This window comes from Stegodyphus dumicola, chromosome 12 (genome assembly GCF_044657685.1).
Source record: "Stegodyphus dumicola isolate Sdum_Otavi_A_Nest chromosome 12, ASM4465768v1".
Taxonomy (NCBI): Eukaryota; Metazoa; Arthropoda; class Arachnida; order Araneae; family Eresidae; genus Stegodyphus; species Stegodyphus dumicola.
In genome coordinates, this window is record NC_140779.1 from 75,374,416 (window position 1) to 75,390,014 (window position 15,599).

At 34.6% G+C, this 15,599-nt stretch overlaps 1 protein-coding gene across 1 annotated transcript in view; it reads right to left on the bottom strand.

Annotated features, from left to right (window-relative positions):
* Positions 1-15,599, bottom strand: part of LOC118203198 (uncharacterized) — a 75,834-nt gene that overhangs the window by 48,834 nt on the left and 11,401 nt on the right. The window contains exons 3-4 of the mRNA XM_035375468.2: positions 10,752-10,819; positions 7,701-7,770 (exon numbers count right to left, since the gene is read on the bottom strand). Of these exons, the coding sequence (XP_035231359.1) occupies positions 7,701-7,770; positions 10,752-10,819 (138 nt within the window). The remainder of the gene's footprint in view (positions 1-7,700; positions 7,771-10,751; positions 10,820-15,599) is intronic.

A 15,599-nucleotide genomic window follows, 5' to 3' on the forward strand; every position in this document is an offset into this window, starting at 1 on the left:
CTATACACAAAGTTGTAGAAAGCGAAGTAGGTTAGTTCTTTATTTTCAAACATAAATTTTACACATTTTTTTCACTATAAAAATAACAAAATTAAAATTTGAAAAAATTCATTTTCCTATTTTTAATCTATCGTATAATTATAATATATTGCGTTATCAATAATATTACGCCGTAAGGACGTGTATCATTAGGCATCGATAGAACTTTGTGTTACCTCTCCGCAAAGCGTAGGATGTTTCAGATTTAATTACACTCATGTCCTTAAATTAAGGATAATGCAAAATCAGGCAAAGGAAGAGTTAGAAGCAAAACAAATTTGACTTATTTGTAAAGCTTATTTATTAAACAAAAGGTAAAGAGCAAAAAAAGATGCTATGTGTTTGATATTATTAAAAAAATTAGCGATTTTTTCTCCCTGAAGCAAATTACAAAAAAAAAAAAAAAAAAAAACCCTATATACAAAAAACCAATATTACATGGTTGGTATGATTGTTAATACATTGTATGTCTCCCAGACGATGCAATACAATCCGTACAACGCCTAGGCATGCTGAGTATCAAATTATCGATCTCATCTTGAGGGATATTACACCACTCAAAAAGCAATGCTCTTCGAAGTTCCGGTAGACATGTAGAAGGAGGTTGACGGGCTGCAACTCGTCGGCCAAGCATATCCCACACGTGCTCTACTGGATTCAAGTCCGGTGAGAATGCTGGCTAGTCCATAAGAGTGATATCCTCCGATTAAAGACATTCGCTTACGATGTTTGCACGGTGAGGACGGGCGTTGTCATCCATAAACGCAAATTGTGCGCCCATGGTGCCCCGAAACAAACGTACATGTTGTTCCAGAATGACGTCCCGATAGATTTGGCTTGTCATGGTTCCAATCTGAACATGCAGGTCAGTTCTGGAACCCAGAATAATTCCAACCCAAACGAGCACTTCTGCACCACCGTAACGGTGTCGTTCAATGATGCATTCTTGGTGGTAACGGGTACCTGGAGCTCTCCATATGAAAGTCCGGCGAGAATCAGACTGCAAGCTAAACCTGAACTCGTCGGAAAACATCACACAAGCCCACTGTTGCGGTGTCCACAATGCGTGCTCTCTACTCCAGGCTAACCGCAGGCGACAGTGAGTTGCAGTAAGTGGAATGCATCTGACAGGTCTACGAGCATATAGACCAATCTGCCCTAAGCATCTGTACACGGTCTGCCTTGAAATTGTCGTACCAGTGGCTGAAGAGAGCTGACGAAACAGGTCTGAGGCTGTGCTCCGCCTGTTTCTTTTGGCAGTAACTGCCAAATACCGGTCCTCATTCGGCTTTGTAACTCTTTGGCGACCTGTGCTGTAACGTCTACTCACATTACCATCATCTTGGAATCGTTGCTAAAGCCTGGAGATGACACTCTGGGCAATTTCAAGTTCGTCTGATACTCCCAGTTGGGTACGCCCCCATTCCAGACGGCCTATAATTCTACCACGTAAAAAACCATCCAAATGCGTCCTTTGTGTCATAACTATTCGGTTATTGCACTGAAATGCTTATAAAGCGCCTGCGAACAATTTTACTTCTTTTCCTGTATTCCTTATATATCAGTCTCTTACACTCTCGTCATTGTGACGTACCATCGGTGTCATCTGGTTTCTTCCTGAAATTTGCATATGATTCTTGAAGATGTGTGTAGTGATTTTACAGGTGATATATTTATTTTAGAGTTCGATTTCCGCGTGACTCCAAATTATCCTTAATTTATGGACATGAGTGTAGAAACCTCGGCGATGCAAAAGAAGTATGTTGCCACTTATAATACGTTTTTATTTCGAATTTAATAAAAAAAACCTCAGGTATTTAAAAGAAATATATTGCCACTGCCGAATTAAAATGCTTTTATCTTCATTGCGGTAGTGTTTTATCGCTCAGCAAAGCTTAAGATGTTTAATTTTTTCTTTCAAAATTAATCTATTATTAATGAACATACTAAGAGATTTAAAATCAATAAATACATGTTCTTTTAATTATTATTTATTACTAGCCTAGACTTGTGAAATGATATTAGCTGGATTTATTAAAATCACCTATATAGAAAGAAGAGTTCCGTTTGTTTGTTTGCGTTTGTATCTTTTTCTTCTCATTTAAGCACTTTATTTAAGACAGTAGTTCTCTTTCAATCTTGATGAAATTCTACACACTTAAACATCAAATTAAAAGGAGAAGAGTGTCCGTTTGTTTGTTTGCGTTCGTATTTTTTCCTTTTCATTTAAGCACTTTCATTATTTAACTATAAATTCATACAAATCTACAGTTCTATTTCAATCTTGATGAAATTTCGCACACTTGACCTTCAAATCAAAGGGAAGATCACTGCCATGAGATTTCGAAAACCATCTCATGAGGTCCATATTCAGGGCGTTTATATTAAAACATTGAGCTCAAGTCACCTAACTTAGGCTCGCGTCGCTAATTTTTCACTCCCGTCATCAGTGGCTAAGCAAGGAATTTATAATTATGTTTTACAAAAAGATATTACTATTTCTACACCGTTGTCGCGTTTTTCCATTGCCACTATCAGTTCTTACAAAATCGTTAAATAGCGCAGGGTTCGTTTACTCTTTAGAATAGTGTGGAGCTTTCCAGAACAATATAAAACTTTTAAAGCGAAATTTAAATGCATTGTCTATTAGTTTTTTGCGAATATTTTGAAAACGGTTAAGAAGTCATCTAAAATGATAGTTCCTCCCCCCCCCGAAAGCTCATTTCTGAAAAAAGATATACCAATAACAAAGTGAGTACCAGTTCTTACTAAAACCGTTACATGGGATTGTGTTAGTTATACAATGTTCTAGTTTTATTTGAGCTTCATAAAATTTTGCACAATTCATCTTGAACCAAAATAAGAGAAAAATCACTGTATACCTAAGGATTTTGAAAAAAAAAAAAAAAAAAAAAACCGAAAAACTACTCCATTCCTCTAAACGAAATTCCTTCAGTCTACGTACAGCCTGGGCAATTAACATTAGAAGAATTAGTAGAATATTTCAGCTAATTCTTCTAATGATACTTTTCGTATTTTTCATTAGTAATTTTATGCATGCTTGATTTAAATATTTAATTTATTTAAATGGTAAGTATAACCGATTAATGTTTTTACTTCCTTGTACGAAGTAAAAAGGAAGTATTGTAATCGCGAAAAGTTTCAGGCAGCATATTTCAACGAAAATATCCATTTTGATAGCTATCGAATGCAATTTAACGATGTTTTTGCGTGCTATCTGTACGTAAGGACAGAATAAAATACTCTTTTTCTTCAAAAAAATTATAAAACTGCTTTAAAATTAATTCTGAAGAGAATTTTTTGCGGCGGCTGTACGAACGTATGTACGTACGTGCGTGCGTACGTATGTACGTACGTATCTCGCATAACTCAAAAACGAGTAGCCTCAGAACGTTGAAATTTTGTGTATAGGACTGCTATAACATATAGATGTGCACCTCGTATTTTGGTTGCAATCGGCCCAACCAAACGTATATAAATATATTTATATACGTATATATCCACTCTGTTATCCGGCTTAGTGATCTCAGTTTCTTTACTCTTATATCTTTGTAAATTGTACATTTTTTGCTTTAAAAATGATTGTATTATGCTGTTTTTATTTTCCGGTTAAGGTTTTTATGACTTTAGTAAATCTGTATGCAATATTTTTAGAATTATCAACAATTTTAAAGTTGTCTAAGTGCCTCTAAGCCTTTTTTTATGGCGGCCATTGATGTTTACATTTGAAACAGGAGACTAGTTGATTTGTTACCAATCTAGAGAAACTTAGCTTCGCAACAACAAAGATAACGCATTCATTTATTATTGCCAATTAAGTCATGCTTAATTCTTTCTGGAATTTTTTCGAGGAAGTAAGTGTTTAAGATTTACTTCGTAATTTTTAATATAGATATTTTGAGTTTTTATGTATTTTTACCTTCTCTCGAAGTGAGAACTGAATTAATTAAATGAGAAATGCTCAATCGTCTGTGAAAAACTGTTTCTTTTTTGTTTTGTTTGCTTAATTTCTTTCATTCTAGCTTTATTATAGTATTTGAATAGAACATGTGGCAACGATTAGATAATTCTATTCTTTAAATGATATAAATTTTGTGCATTATGAGTTATAATATGAACAAAATATAATACTGTTAAGTGAATCTAGCGCCAGAGTGTCGCTATGGTAAATAAATACTAGAGTGAATTTTAAAGAATGCATTTATTCTATTGTGGTTTATGCGCTGTCGGCGAAGTACATTTAATTCAATCCAATAAGTTTAAATGAAATGCAAGAAAAAAAATGCGTTTAATTTAATATTCCGTACAAGGAAGTCATGCGGTGTACACATCAGATTTTTTACTTTTGTATTCTAGACTTAAAAAAACAGAAATAAAAATTCGTATCCCTAATATTTTTATCATTGTGCGAATGCACTTACATCGGTCAAACATTTTTTCCGCCACTTGAATAAAAACGGGTAATTTTAGTTAAATCAATTTCTTGAAAGCGAGAATAACCATAATTTATAGCATTTTGTTTGTATTCTGTCGAGGTATATTCAAGCAAAAGATATAAAATATTGAGTTAACATATCATTCTAGTTTTTGCACTAATGTACTTACATAACTGAAAATCTGATCCAATAATACTTTCATTTGACAAAGAAGGTAACACAGAATACCATAAACTAATGTTACTTTTTTTAAAACATCTCCTTCTAATCCCAGTAGTGGCCCACCAGCGGCCGAGCGGTAAAATCGTTGAATACTGGTAGTTCGGTCCGAGGTTCGAATCCCGCGAACGGGCTGGCTGCATGGGCCTTTTCGTGGTTTTCCCCATGCGTAACGTGTATACGAGCCAGTTTCCCTTAGAAAGTCCTCCACGAAGGCATCCCTCCCCTTAGGCAGATAGCCCTAGTGTGCTTTGCCGTATTCACAACACACAATACATACATCTAATCCCAGTATTATATTTAAAAGTCACGTATTAGTTTAATACATCTGGCATTTAATCTTCATTTATTATGCTAAATAACAAATGGAAATACTGAACTTAAACATAAAAAATTATCAGAATTAATAGAGTAGATGGTACGCATTGATGCTAAACTGAAACTGAATATAAGAAATATTCTTAACTCCTGCTGTTATTACTTAGTTTTGTAATCAATGTCACATTCTGCGACTAGAAATCAGCAGTAGTCACCCATCATGTTAGATTACATCTATTTTAATTCTTTTGTTCTATTTTCTGAACGTCTTCATGACATCTTTCACATTGCCTACCGATCACAGTTCCTAAATTCTTTAGAAAATGTCTAAGTGGCAAATTAGTAGAAGTGAATTTTTAGAAGCATTTTGCATCTTAGATTACGATGACAGTCGGAATTCTTGAACCAGTTGTCAGGAACTTTCTGGTATATTACTTCATTAGTTCCATGCAGTACTTTTTATATTTCTTCTAGGCCACTAGTTTTTCATCGTTTAATTTCTGACAGAAGTTTTTTATCTTATGAGTCTTTCTAAATTTGGGGGCTAATGAATATTTCCACTTTCGATTTCGCGCATCAGCAAATTTTGGAAAGTGATTTCTGAGTATAAAAAAAAACCTTCTTCATAGTTACCCGTATCTTCAGAACGTTTTTCATTAGACCAAATTTTGTAAGCAGAGCTCATATCAATATTTATTTTGACACGGTGCTATGCGAAAGTTAAATATTGTGTAAGGGAAAGTAAAGTGTGCATTTCGTCTAACATATTTTCTCTCTAAAAATGCTCACTTATTATTTATTATGTTGAAGAATACTATGGTTGGTATATACTAACGAGCCAAAACATTAAGACCACCCCTTATTTTTAAGTGAACTCTTCTGGATGCCGTGGAGGGCACGTGATTAAGTGGGAATGGCATTTAACTACTGCTGGAAAAGGTAAGAAATCATGCTTGCACTTTAACTTTTGCGAGTGATGGGAAACGCTGCTGATCTAAGCGACTTTGATAGAGAGCAGATTGTAATGGCCCGAAGACTCGGAACGAATATCTCCAAAACTGCAGGACTGGTAGGTTATTCAAGATCTGCCGTTGTTAGTATTTATGCAAAGTGCATAAATGATGGTGAAACCAGCAATAGACGCCAATGTGTTAGTCTCCGCGCGTCATCAAATAAAAGAACACCAGAGATTGTGCAGCAAAATCCGGCGCCAAACAGTGGCTCGGCTAACAGCCCAGCACAGTTCAGTGGATATGGGAAAGCGCAGCAGACGTCCCACTCGTGTGCTTCCTTTAACCAAGTGCCACTGTCAACTACGCCTACAAAAGGCACGGTAACATCGAGACTGCACCATAGATAAGTGAAAGACAGTTGCCTGGTTGGGTGAAACACGATTTCTCACTCATCACGTTGATGGACGTGTCAGGATATGTCGTCTTCCAGGCGAACAGTTGCTCTCCCCCCTACAGCAGGTCATACACAGGCTGTTAGTGGTGGTATTATGCTTTGAGAGACATTCTAATGGGCAACTCTGGGCGTCACCACCAGAATAATCCGGCGGTGACCGTTATTCCGGTGTTGATGCTCTGGGACCCTTAGTTGTGGTAGAACAGACCATGAAAGCCGCGGACTATCTGATCATAACTACAGATCAGATGCACCCTTACACTGCGTCTATCTTTCCAACTGGAAGTGGAATCTTCCAACAGGAAAATGCCCCATGTCATAATGCTCGAATTATGTTGGAGTGGTTCGAGGAGCATAAGGATGAATTACAAGTAATGTTCTGACCACTTAGCTGGCCGGATCTTAACCTGATATTGCGCATTTCGGATGTCACGAAGCAGCAACTTAGTACTCAAACACCACCATGTCTTAATATTTCGACTTTGTGTTGACCGCTGCTTAGACATTTGGTACACCCTATCTCCAGTCATCTACCAAGAACTTGTGGCGTTCATACCAAGGCGAGTTGCTGCTTCTTTGCAGGCCAAAGGTCGTGTAGCGCGTTATTGAGGAGATGGCCATAATGTATTGTCTGTCCAGTATACATGTGCCTGTGTTTACAAAACCAAACTCAATGTTTCCAATTATGATACCTTTCAAAACAGAACATATCTTTTGGATACTAATGTTTTCGATCAATCTCTTCAATGTAAATGCCATCTTTCAAAATTATTAACAAAGGAACAGAGTGAAACTAAAAGCAGTTCTTACGGAAAAATGGAACAAAAAGGAACATTCTTACAGGAAAAAATTAATTGAATCCACGTCATAGTGAGTCAAAAGCATAATTCTAGTTATAGATTATCCAATAAAATGAATGCCCCGTTATTTTCACGTTTTTATTAAATATAAATTGTTTGATCAAAGTGTTCGAATACTTATGCGTGTTCATTTTCAGAACTTTTTGAATAGATTATATTTTTTACCAAAAATGTATTAAAAATCTTTTTTAAAAACAAGCAGGTTTTAAAATAGATGAAAGGAAAATAATGTCATTTGTCAAAAATAAAGACATATGTGAAAGAAAAATAAAGCCATTTTGATAGTATTTAGTAACTGATAGTTGTAGATAAAACTGAAATACACAAGTGTTCGAAAACAAATGTGAGCCAATGGAGTTCACTTTAAAATTCTAATGAATAATATTTTCAAAACGCTTACCTATGTCGTCTCTATCTTGGATACTTTCTACATACTTGGCCCATGATACGAATGGATTAAAATCATAGCTCTGAAAGTATTTCACAATGAATAAGAGATTAGACTGAAACAAAATATTTGTTCAAATTAAAAAATAATTAATAAATTGTGTAAAATCCTTAAATACTAATAACTTTATGATAAGATATTGAATGAAACAGAAAGAAAAGAACTGCTGCTAGAAAGGGGGAACACTACAGTTTGAGGGTTGTTGAGATCTGTTTTGAAACGGTATTTGAATTTTGATGGTTAATTCCTATCAAGTTACCTTACGTTTTACCCTTAATTCATTTATACATGTATGTTGTTGTATTTTTAGTACATTTTTATAAGAACCGATAATTTCCAACACTTGTTGCACGTTTCTTTTAATTTTCAATTCAAACTGACTTCCTCTAATAATAAATAAAATACGGAAATTTTCTGTTTTCGTAATATGGTTTTGATTTTTACTACCAAAGCCACTTAGGAGTTTAAACAGAAATTTAGGCAACGCGGGAGTGCTCAGAGTCTGATTATCGCATAAACCCACAAGGCTTCGGAGCTGAGGTTAAATAATTATCCAATGCTTATTCACAATTAAAAAAGAAATTGTGGAAAATCGACATGAAAGGCTTCTGGAAAAAGAGCTGTCCCAAGTCATCAAACTGATTTAATCGGGGTGTGGTAATGAATAGTAAGTAAGCGGTCATCTTCAGATTCACATAGCCCATATCCGAGTCCTGGTCTTAACGCCTGGGTCTTAAGATATTTAAGACGAATTTTGTACCATTGAATGAAAAGTGGTATGGTCAGGACTTTTGCAGCGGCTCCGGGCAACAAAAAATTAGCGCCCCCCTTGGCTAGAACTCTATGATAAGAAGAAGTTGTTCTATGGGATGGACAGACGTGGACTTACATTCAGCACCCTAAGTATGGCACTCAATTTTTGTCACTGAGCGTTTCATCCTAAACAGATAACATTGGGGGGGGGACGATTCCTAGTGACTCCATTACTTCTGCTTCCATGTGTTTCCTATGCTTTTATCTGTAACTGTATTTTGTCTCAATTTAATTAAGTATAATCATGCTGCGGTGAAAAAATGGTGAATGTTTAAATAAAAAGATTATTACAATAGAAAACACATTGTCGCATACACATTCCAGGATAAAATACTCGCTTTTCCATTTCAAATACATTTATCCCATTGTACTTTTACTTTATGAAGCAGTTGTGAAATTCTTCTTTCGTGGGTCTCTAGCTGCCCTGCATAGTTGCTTCGTTATCCTGAATGAATTTGAAATGCTTCCTTTCATGGGCATTTTGATTTTGTAGAAAAAAAACTGTCACATGCTGTCTAACTCTGAAAATAAGATCCATGAGTATTCATCATAATATATTTATTTGGCAGAAACTACGGTACCAAAAGTCAAGTGTGACAGATAGCAATGCCGTTATGGGAAATGTAACCTCTTTAACCACTTTCAATTTTCCGTACGCATTTCTTAAACGTTGTAATAAGTTCTAACAATAGTCAGAGATTATTATAATGCTCTTGAGGACGAACTCTAGCTTGCATATTTCCATCGATGTCAACAAGTATGATCTAACACCAGTTTGATGTTGGATCTCTCGGTTTGAAGCAAGATTTCATGTTAATGTTATATTTCTGATCAATGGTTTACAGAAGACTTTAAAAGACACAATCTTTGTTCATAACTTAGTAACTGTCCTGAACAAGTTAAACCTCGTCATATGTTTTGTTTTAAGATTTCATATGCTGCTTTTTATGTGTGTCATTCCGCTGGATAATACTCGGTAGCAACATTCACCATATTTCTTTGCATACATGTAATATAATTCTTAAATTCAGTTTTGAACACTTTTAAATTTTGACAGGCTCATACAAGGTGATTGATCATTTCTCCCGAGGTTTCGAAAATTTATAATAAAATAACCGTAATAAGAACACGTAAAGAATCTCTCCAAATTATACTCGTAACCTCTATAACGCAACTTTACATTCAGCCGCTAGGTAGCAGCCGTAACGCTAAGGAGCAATATAATGCAAGAATGATACTAGAAAACCTTATCTCAGAAATTTCTCAATGCGTGTCAATTGTGATAATGCAGCATATATTTAGAACGAAACATTAAACAGAAGCACTCACAAACAATATAGTTCTTGAGCGGTATAGTAAATGCAGGAAGACTGACTGTGCAATGAAAAACGAACAAGCCGACCGGCTTATCGACTGAGACTAAAGTCTACTGTATTATCAGAGATACGTATACCAAGAACATGAAAGATACACACAAAACTTGAAAAAATCTATTTATGTATTGACATGCGCATTTTTGCTGTATTTTTTATGGTTATTACATTATAAATTTTCAAGTCCGGAGCGAATTATGAAACATCTTTATATCTCAATAAGCCAATTCACTTTGCTGTTTGATCCAAATGTTATATTTTTATGTAGATTTTTTTTTCATTTTAAATATTCTTCAAACACTCGATATATGCTCATTTCCTAGTAAAACAGACATCTATACGTCATTGGGAGTATTTACTTGGAGATACTGCAAAGCTGGATAATGCCCCCGTTTAAGTGAAGAGAAATAATTTCTGTCCAACCCACTAGCACAGAGATCGTTTTGCGACGTTTGTAAGGCTATTTGTCGTGTAGTCTCCAGCATCTGTTTAACGTACATTTTTAATTCCCTTTCTCCTAAATGATATCCCGCAAGATACGACTATGTAATTTATAAGCACAAGTCGTGCATTTGTTCAGTTTAAAGTTTTAGATAAAAAACTTTGTTTAAACCTTCCCAGGACACAATTGCTTTTACATGGATGGAGCGAAAACTCGCCTGACTGTCTTACTAGGTTTGATGATTTTAAAGTAAATTACAGAGGTAAACTCTACAAATTGATCAATTAAATAACAAACAAATTAGAATTAAAATCACCATGAAAAATATATATATAAATATCTTATTTTTTTCACAAAATTAAGTCAGCAACATACATGGATTGTGTAATGGAGAAAGCCAGCCTGATTTGCCATTTCCATCAATTTCGCGACTCCTTTCCCACCTGAAATATAAATTTAAGAAAATTAAGGGAAAGCTACGTAATATAATCATATGGTTATGAAAAGTAGTATTTTGAAATATTCAATTAGAATATGTCATCGAAATAAAAGTGAGAACTCTTTAATTTTATATATAACCTTCAGGTGAATTTTGTAGTGGAGTCCGAGAAGCTACAAAGCCTATTCCTCTAGAACAGCGGTTCTCAACCATTTGACTAACGCGTACCTAAACAAAAATTGAAAACCTTTAGTACCACCACTATAAAATACAATACAAAGTACTACTACCACCACTACAAAGTACTATTATCACCACTCTTTAACAAAGAATCAGAATCAAAGAATCTCAAATCGCATAAATTTACGAGTGTTAGAGGAAAAAATTCAATCAGGATTTTGGGGTTTTAATTTTTGAATTTAATAGTTAAAAATACTTTGCTTCTTTGCGTACCACCTATTTTTCTCTTGCGTGCCACCAGTTGAGAACCGCCTGCTCTAGAATAAAATATAACAAATAAAAACAAACAAATAAAATAAACAAACAACTATAACAAATAAAAAATGTACAAAATAAAAAATTTGTAGATTTCTTAATCTTTTTTTTTAATTGGAAAAAAAATTCTTTAAACATAGGTTCTGATCCACAAACAAAACTGCGGTATCCTTTTGATCTTAGATGACAAAATGGTTGAATTATTTTGTAAATGAATTTTTAAGTAGACCACATATATTTTGTAAAAACCTTTGTAGTCCTTTATTTATAAGAGAGGTCTCCGCATAACAAACGTGCAACAGAAAAATCACTACAACTGTAAATATAATTTTTTAATCACATAAGAATATTTTTTGCTAGCACATATATTATTAAATTGTTGGTTGAGTTTATCTTAATTCACAGATTCCGCCAAGGTAACAGACACTTAAAAAAGCTCTAAAAAGTGTATTTTCAAAAGCCTTACTCACATTCTTTAAAAATAAACTAGAAAATTGAATTTAAAATTGCATGCTAAAATCTCTGATGAACTCAGTGGGAACTCACAAACGTTCCAAATGAAAAACCTGATTATTAATTCTAGCCGATGCAGATTAATTAGAAATACCTTGGAATTAGAAGCATATAATTTTTTTTTTTTTTTTTTTTGGAAGTCTAATACTCCCATTTAGCCCATTGTAACGTCAGAACACCCAGGTTGGGTGAAAGGAAAGACAGGTTGTCTTTTAAAATATTTATTTTAAAAACTTAATAAGAAATTCTTGAATAAATATTAAAAATAACCATATCATTACAGCCATAATTCAAACAAAAGCCGCTGACGCGGCCATGACGCTAGGATATGCATCTGCTTTCACTCGTTTAAAACATCAAAAACTATTACACAAAGCCCTCTCTTCGTTTTTGTTACAACCTGGAAAAGAAACTTAATTAGTCTCTTATGTCCAGAAACCACACCAGGGGGGGGGGGTTTCCGCTGCACCTTTCTTCCAAAGGTCTGCTGTCCATTCTGTCTCTGACAAACAGATAGTTCTCATTAAGTACCTGGAAGTCCGAGGGGTGCATACGTCTGAACGTCACACCATCCTTTAAAATGTGATATACTATGCTTGGTAAAATGAACGAACAAAGAACTTCTGAGTAAGACCATTTATATAAATGGTGACTTAACATGAAAAGTACAGTGAATCATAAGCGCCTCAATTCATCAACTATTCGGTTTATGAACAAATTATCTGGACAAAAAACACCTCGAAGGATAAAAGATGTCTCGAGTTATGAACACTCAAGTCGGCCAAATAACTCCCAAAAGTGCTTTGATTTAACCTGTATCTCATGACTAACTAAGAGGGACTTCTGAAAACATTATTTTAATATTTACCATTGCTTAGCTATTATTAACGAAGTCTGGCAACAAGTGACTTACAGGACCATGAATTCGGCTTGGAAGAAATGGCGAAATTGAGTTGTATACAAAAGCATCGAACGCTTTGACGCTTAGGACATTTTTTGTTATCTATAAGCAAAACCATGGGCTAGGAAATAAACATGGAAGAAATGAAGAAATTACTATAAGGTTATAAAAAATGAGCTCAACAAAAAAGAACTTCAAAAGCATCAGAAGTAGCATCAAAAGAACGATTGTACAAGAAATATCTTCAGAAGAATGGGAAGAAAAGAAAAATATCCTGGTTCAGTTCCCCGAAATTTGTGCAAAATAGGATAAGATGCAATGTTTTTATTTAATATAACTCCGATAAAGCAAGTTGCAGCACAGCGACTGTTACATGTCTCGCTTTAGAATCATTTTAAAACGCAGACAATAGCAACACATTGGAAAACATTTTGAGTGAAATAGAGGCTCTGTGAATCTCACGCAAAGTCGAATGGCACTCACAGACAAAATAAAATATAATAAAATAATAAATAAAGATAAAAGAAGATGCCACTTAAAGGTATTTACACGATTTTTTTATGAAGGAGAATTTCGTATCCAACTAGTAACATCTTCCTCATCATTCTTCTCTTACGAGGTTCACTCTCTTTACTTTAGTGAAATTAAATCACATTTTCATCTATTTTATCTGTTGAATATAGCGTTTATCTTCTTTTTAATATAAAATTTCTATTTACTTATTTCTGTTGATTTTCGGTTATGAAGGCGTGCTCAAAGTACAGTTGTAAATTTTAAATAATCAATCATCTGTGCTTCAGGAACGAATTAATCAGTTTTACATTAGTTCCTAATGGCTAAATTGTTCCAGTTTATGAACGTTACCGGCTTTCAGAAACGAATTAAATTCTCGAAGCTAGGTTTCACTGAATAAATAATTTCTTAATGAAATCCAAAATGATAATAAATGGGAAAAAATGTTCACAGACAGGAGAAAAATAACTGAAATCGTAAGTGTAATGCCTACTCTGGAACAAGAAGTATTTTTGAACTAGAGAAAAAGAAAAATTAATGTGTAGAGACAATAGATAATTTCGAAGCAGGAGACATGAAAAATGAGCAGCGGGGTCCCCGTGACTCGAACCATAGACCTCTCGAATACGCGCTGAGTATGCTGACCACTACACCAGAAAGGCATGCTAAGAAGGCGGGAGAAATACCTTATAAGTGAATTGATTCATTTAGTTAATGAAGCAATGAATGAATTCATAATAGGTCTCAAATAAAATTTTAAGACAAACTTCTATTTTTTCGATTATTACTGAAGCGACTGTAGCTATGGATGAAAATTCAAACCCAGGTCTATAGTTGACGAATTGCTCTTAAGAATATAAAAAAAGAGAGTTTGACCTTATAAAATTCTTATATGTGACTTATAAAATTATTCTTATATGTGACTTATATTCATGTGACTTGTAAAAATTCAGAACTGTTTGAAAATGTTTATTATTAGAAAACTATTAAAACGTGATAATCTTAGAGCGAGGTTCTCAATCAGGGGAGAATTTCTCTAAATTTTGTAGTTTCGGGGAGGGGGCATGCACTCAGTCTTTTATTTATCTGTTAAGGCTATAAAAAAAACTACTTTTAATTCAAGTTTTGGTACTTATCAACATTTTCTATACTTTTTCTTATTTAATTTTAAAAGCACATTAAAAATAATGTAAATTTAAATAAACGCGCATGTATTTTTCGAGTTTAGGAAAATAGGAGTATGCTGTGGTGTGTATAGCAGTGGATACTATAGCAGTGGTAAAAAGGGTGTATGGAGCAGAAGAGGATGAGAAATACTGTTTTAGAGGTACTGATAGAGTGGTTTGATCCACTGAATCATAATTAATAATGGGAAGAATGTTAGTAAATGCTTTTTCATTAGACTGTAGGGATTATTTTAATTTTCTAATGGCTATTTTCAAATTTGAGAAACTTTCCTTTAAATTTTTATTTTGCATCTACCAGAATGAGATTTCAGTATCAGTATTTAACGGGAAAATTTAGTCACTTCAGTAGAGCTTAGAAGTTCTTAGTAGAGCGTTTTCTGCCTTCGGGCCACGTCTTTTCTTTAACCCTATCTGACTATGAATGGCAGTAATCTTAAGCGCCTGTTAGTATTTGCCGGTGAGGTTTAATTATGGTCCAACTCGGTTAGTTATCTTTGTATAGCTTCGACTAAAGTTTAGCTAGTTAGAATTAGTTTAGTTTCTTATTTTTTACCTTAAGTTAACGCCCAAATGAAGACTTCCCTGTAAGCCCGAGAAGGGGCGACTCTGAGTGTTTGTTTGAGTGAATAAAAGGGTATTTTAACCCTTCTTTTAGACTTTTATTTTGTATAGTTGTAAAGAGACCTGCGAATAGTTGCTAGACACTCTCATAAAAGTTCTAGTAGCCAAAGACACATGTGTGTGTGTGATTATGGGAAAGCCTCGAGGGCTATCTGTCTAAGGGAAGAGATGGCTTCGTGGAGCACTTTTTAAGGGAAACTGGCTCTTATACACGTTACACATGAGAAAACCACGAAAACTCCCATGCAGCCAGCCTGTTCGGATTCGAACCTCGGACCGAACTAACAGTGTTCAGCGACTTTACCGCTCGGCCGCTGGTGGGTCCCCAAAGACACGTGAATTGAGGACTTCTTTGCAGCCAGTATTGGCAGAAATGCAAAAATAAATATTTCAAAACTAAAATTCTTAAAATCTTAACAGTAAAGGCTTTAGTAATAATACATCTAAAGCAGGGGTTCTGAACCCTATGCCCACAGGCACCATGGTCCCCGCCGATCGTTTAATATGTGGCCTTCGCTGTGCGATCGCAATAAAAATGTTTCAATTTTCAATAT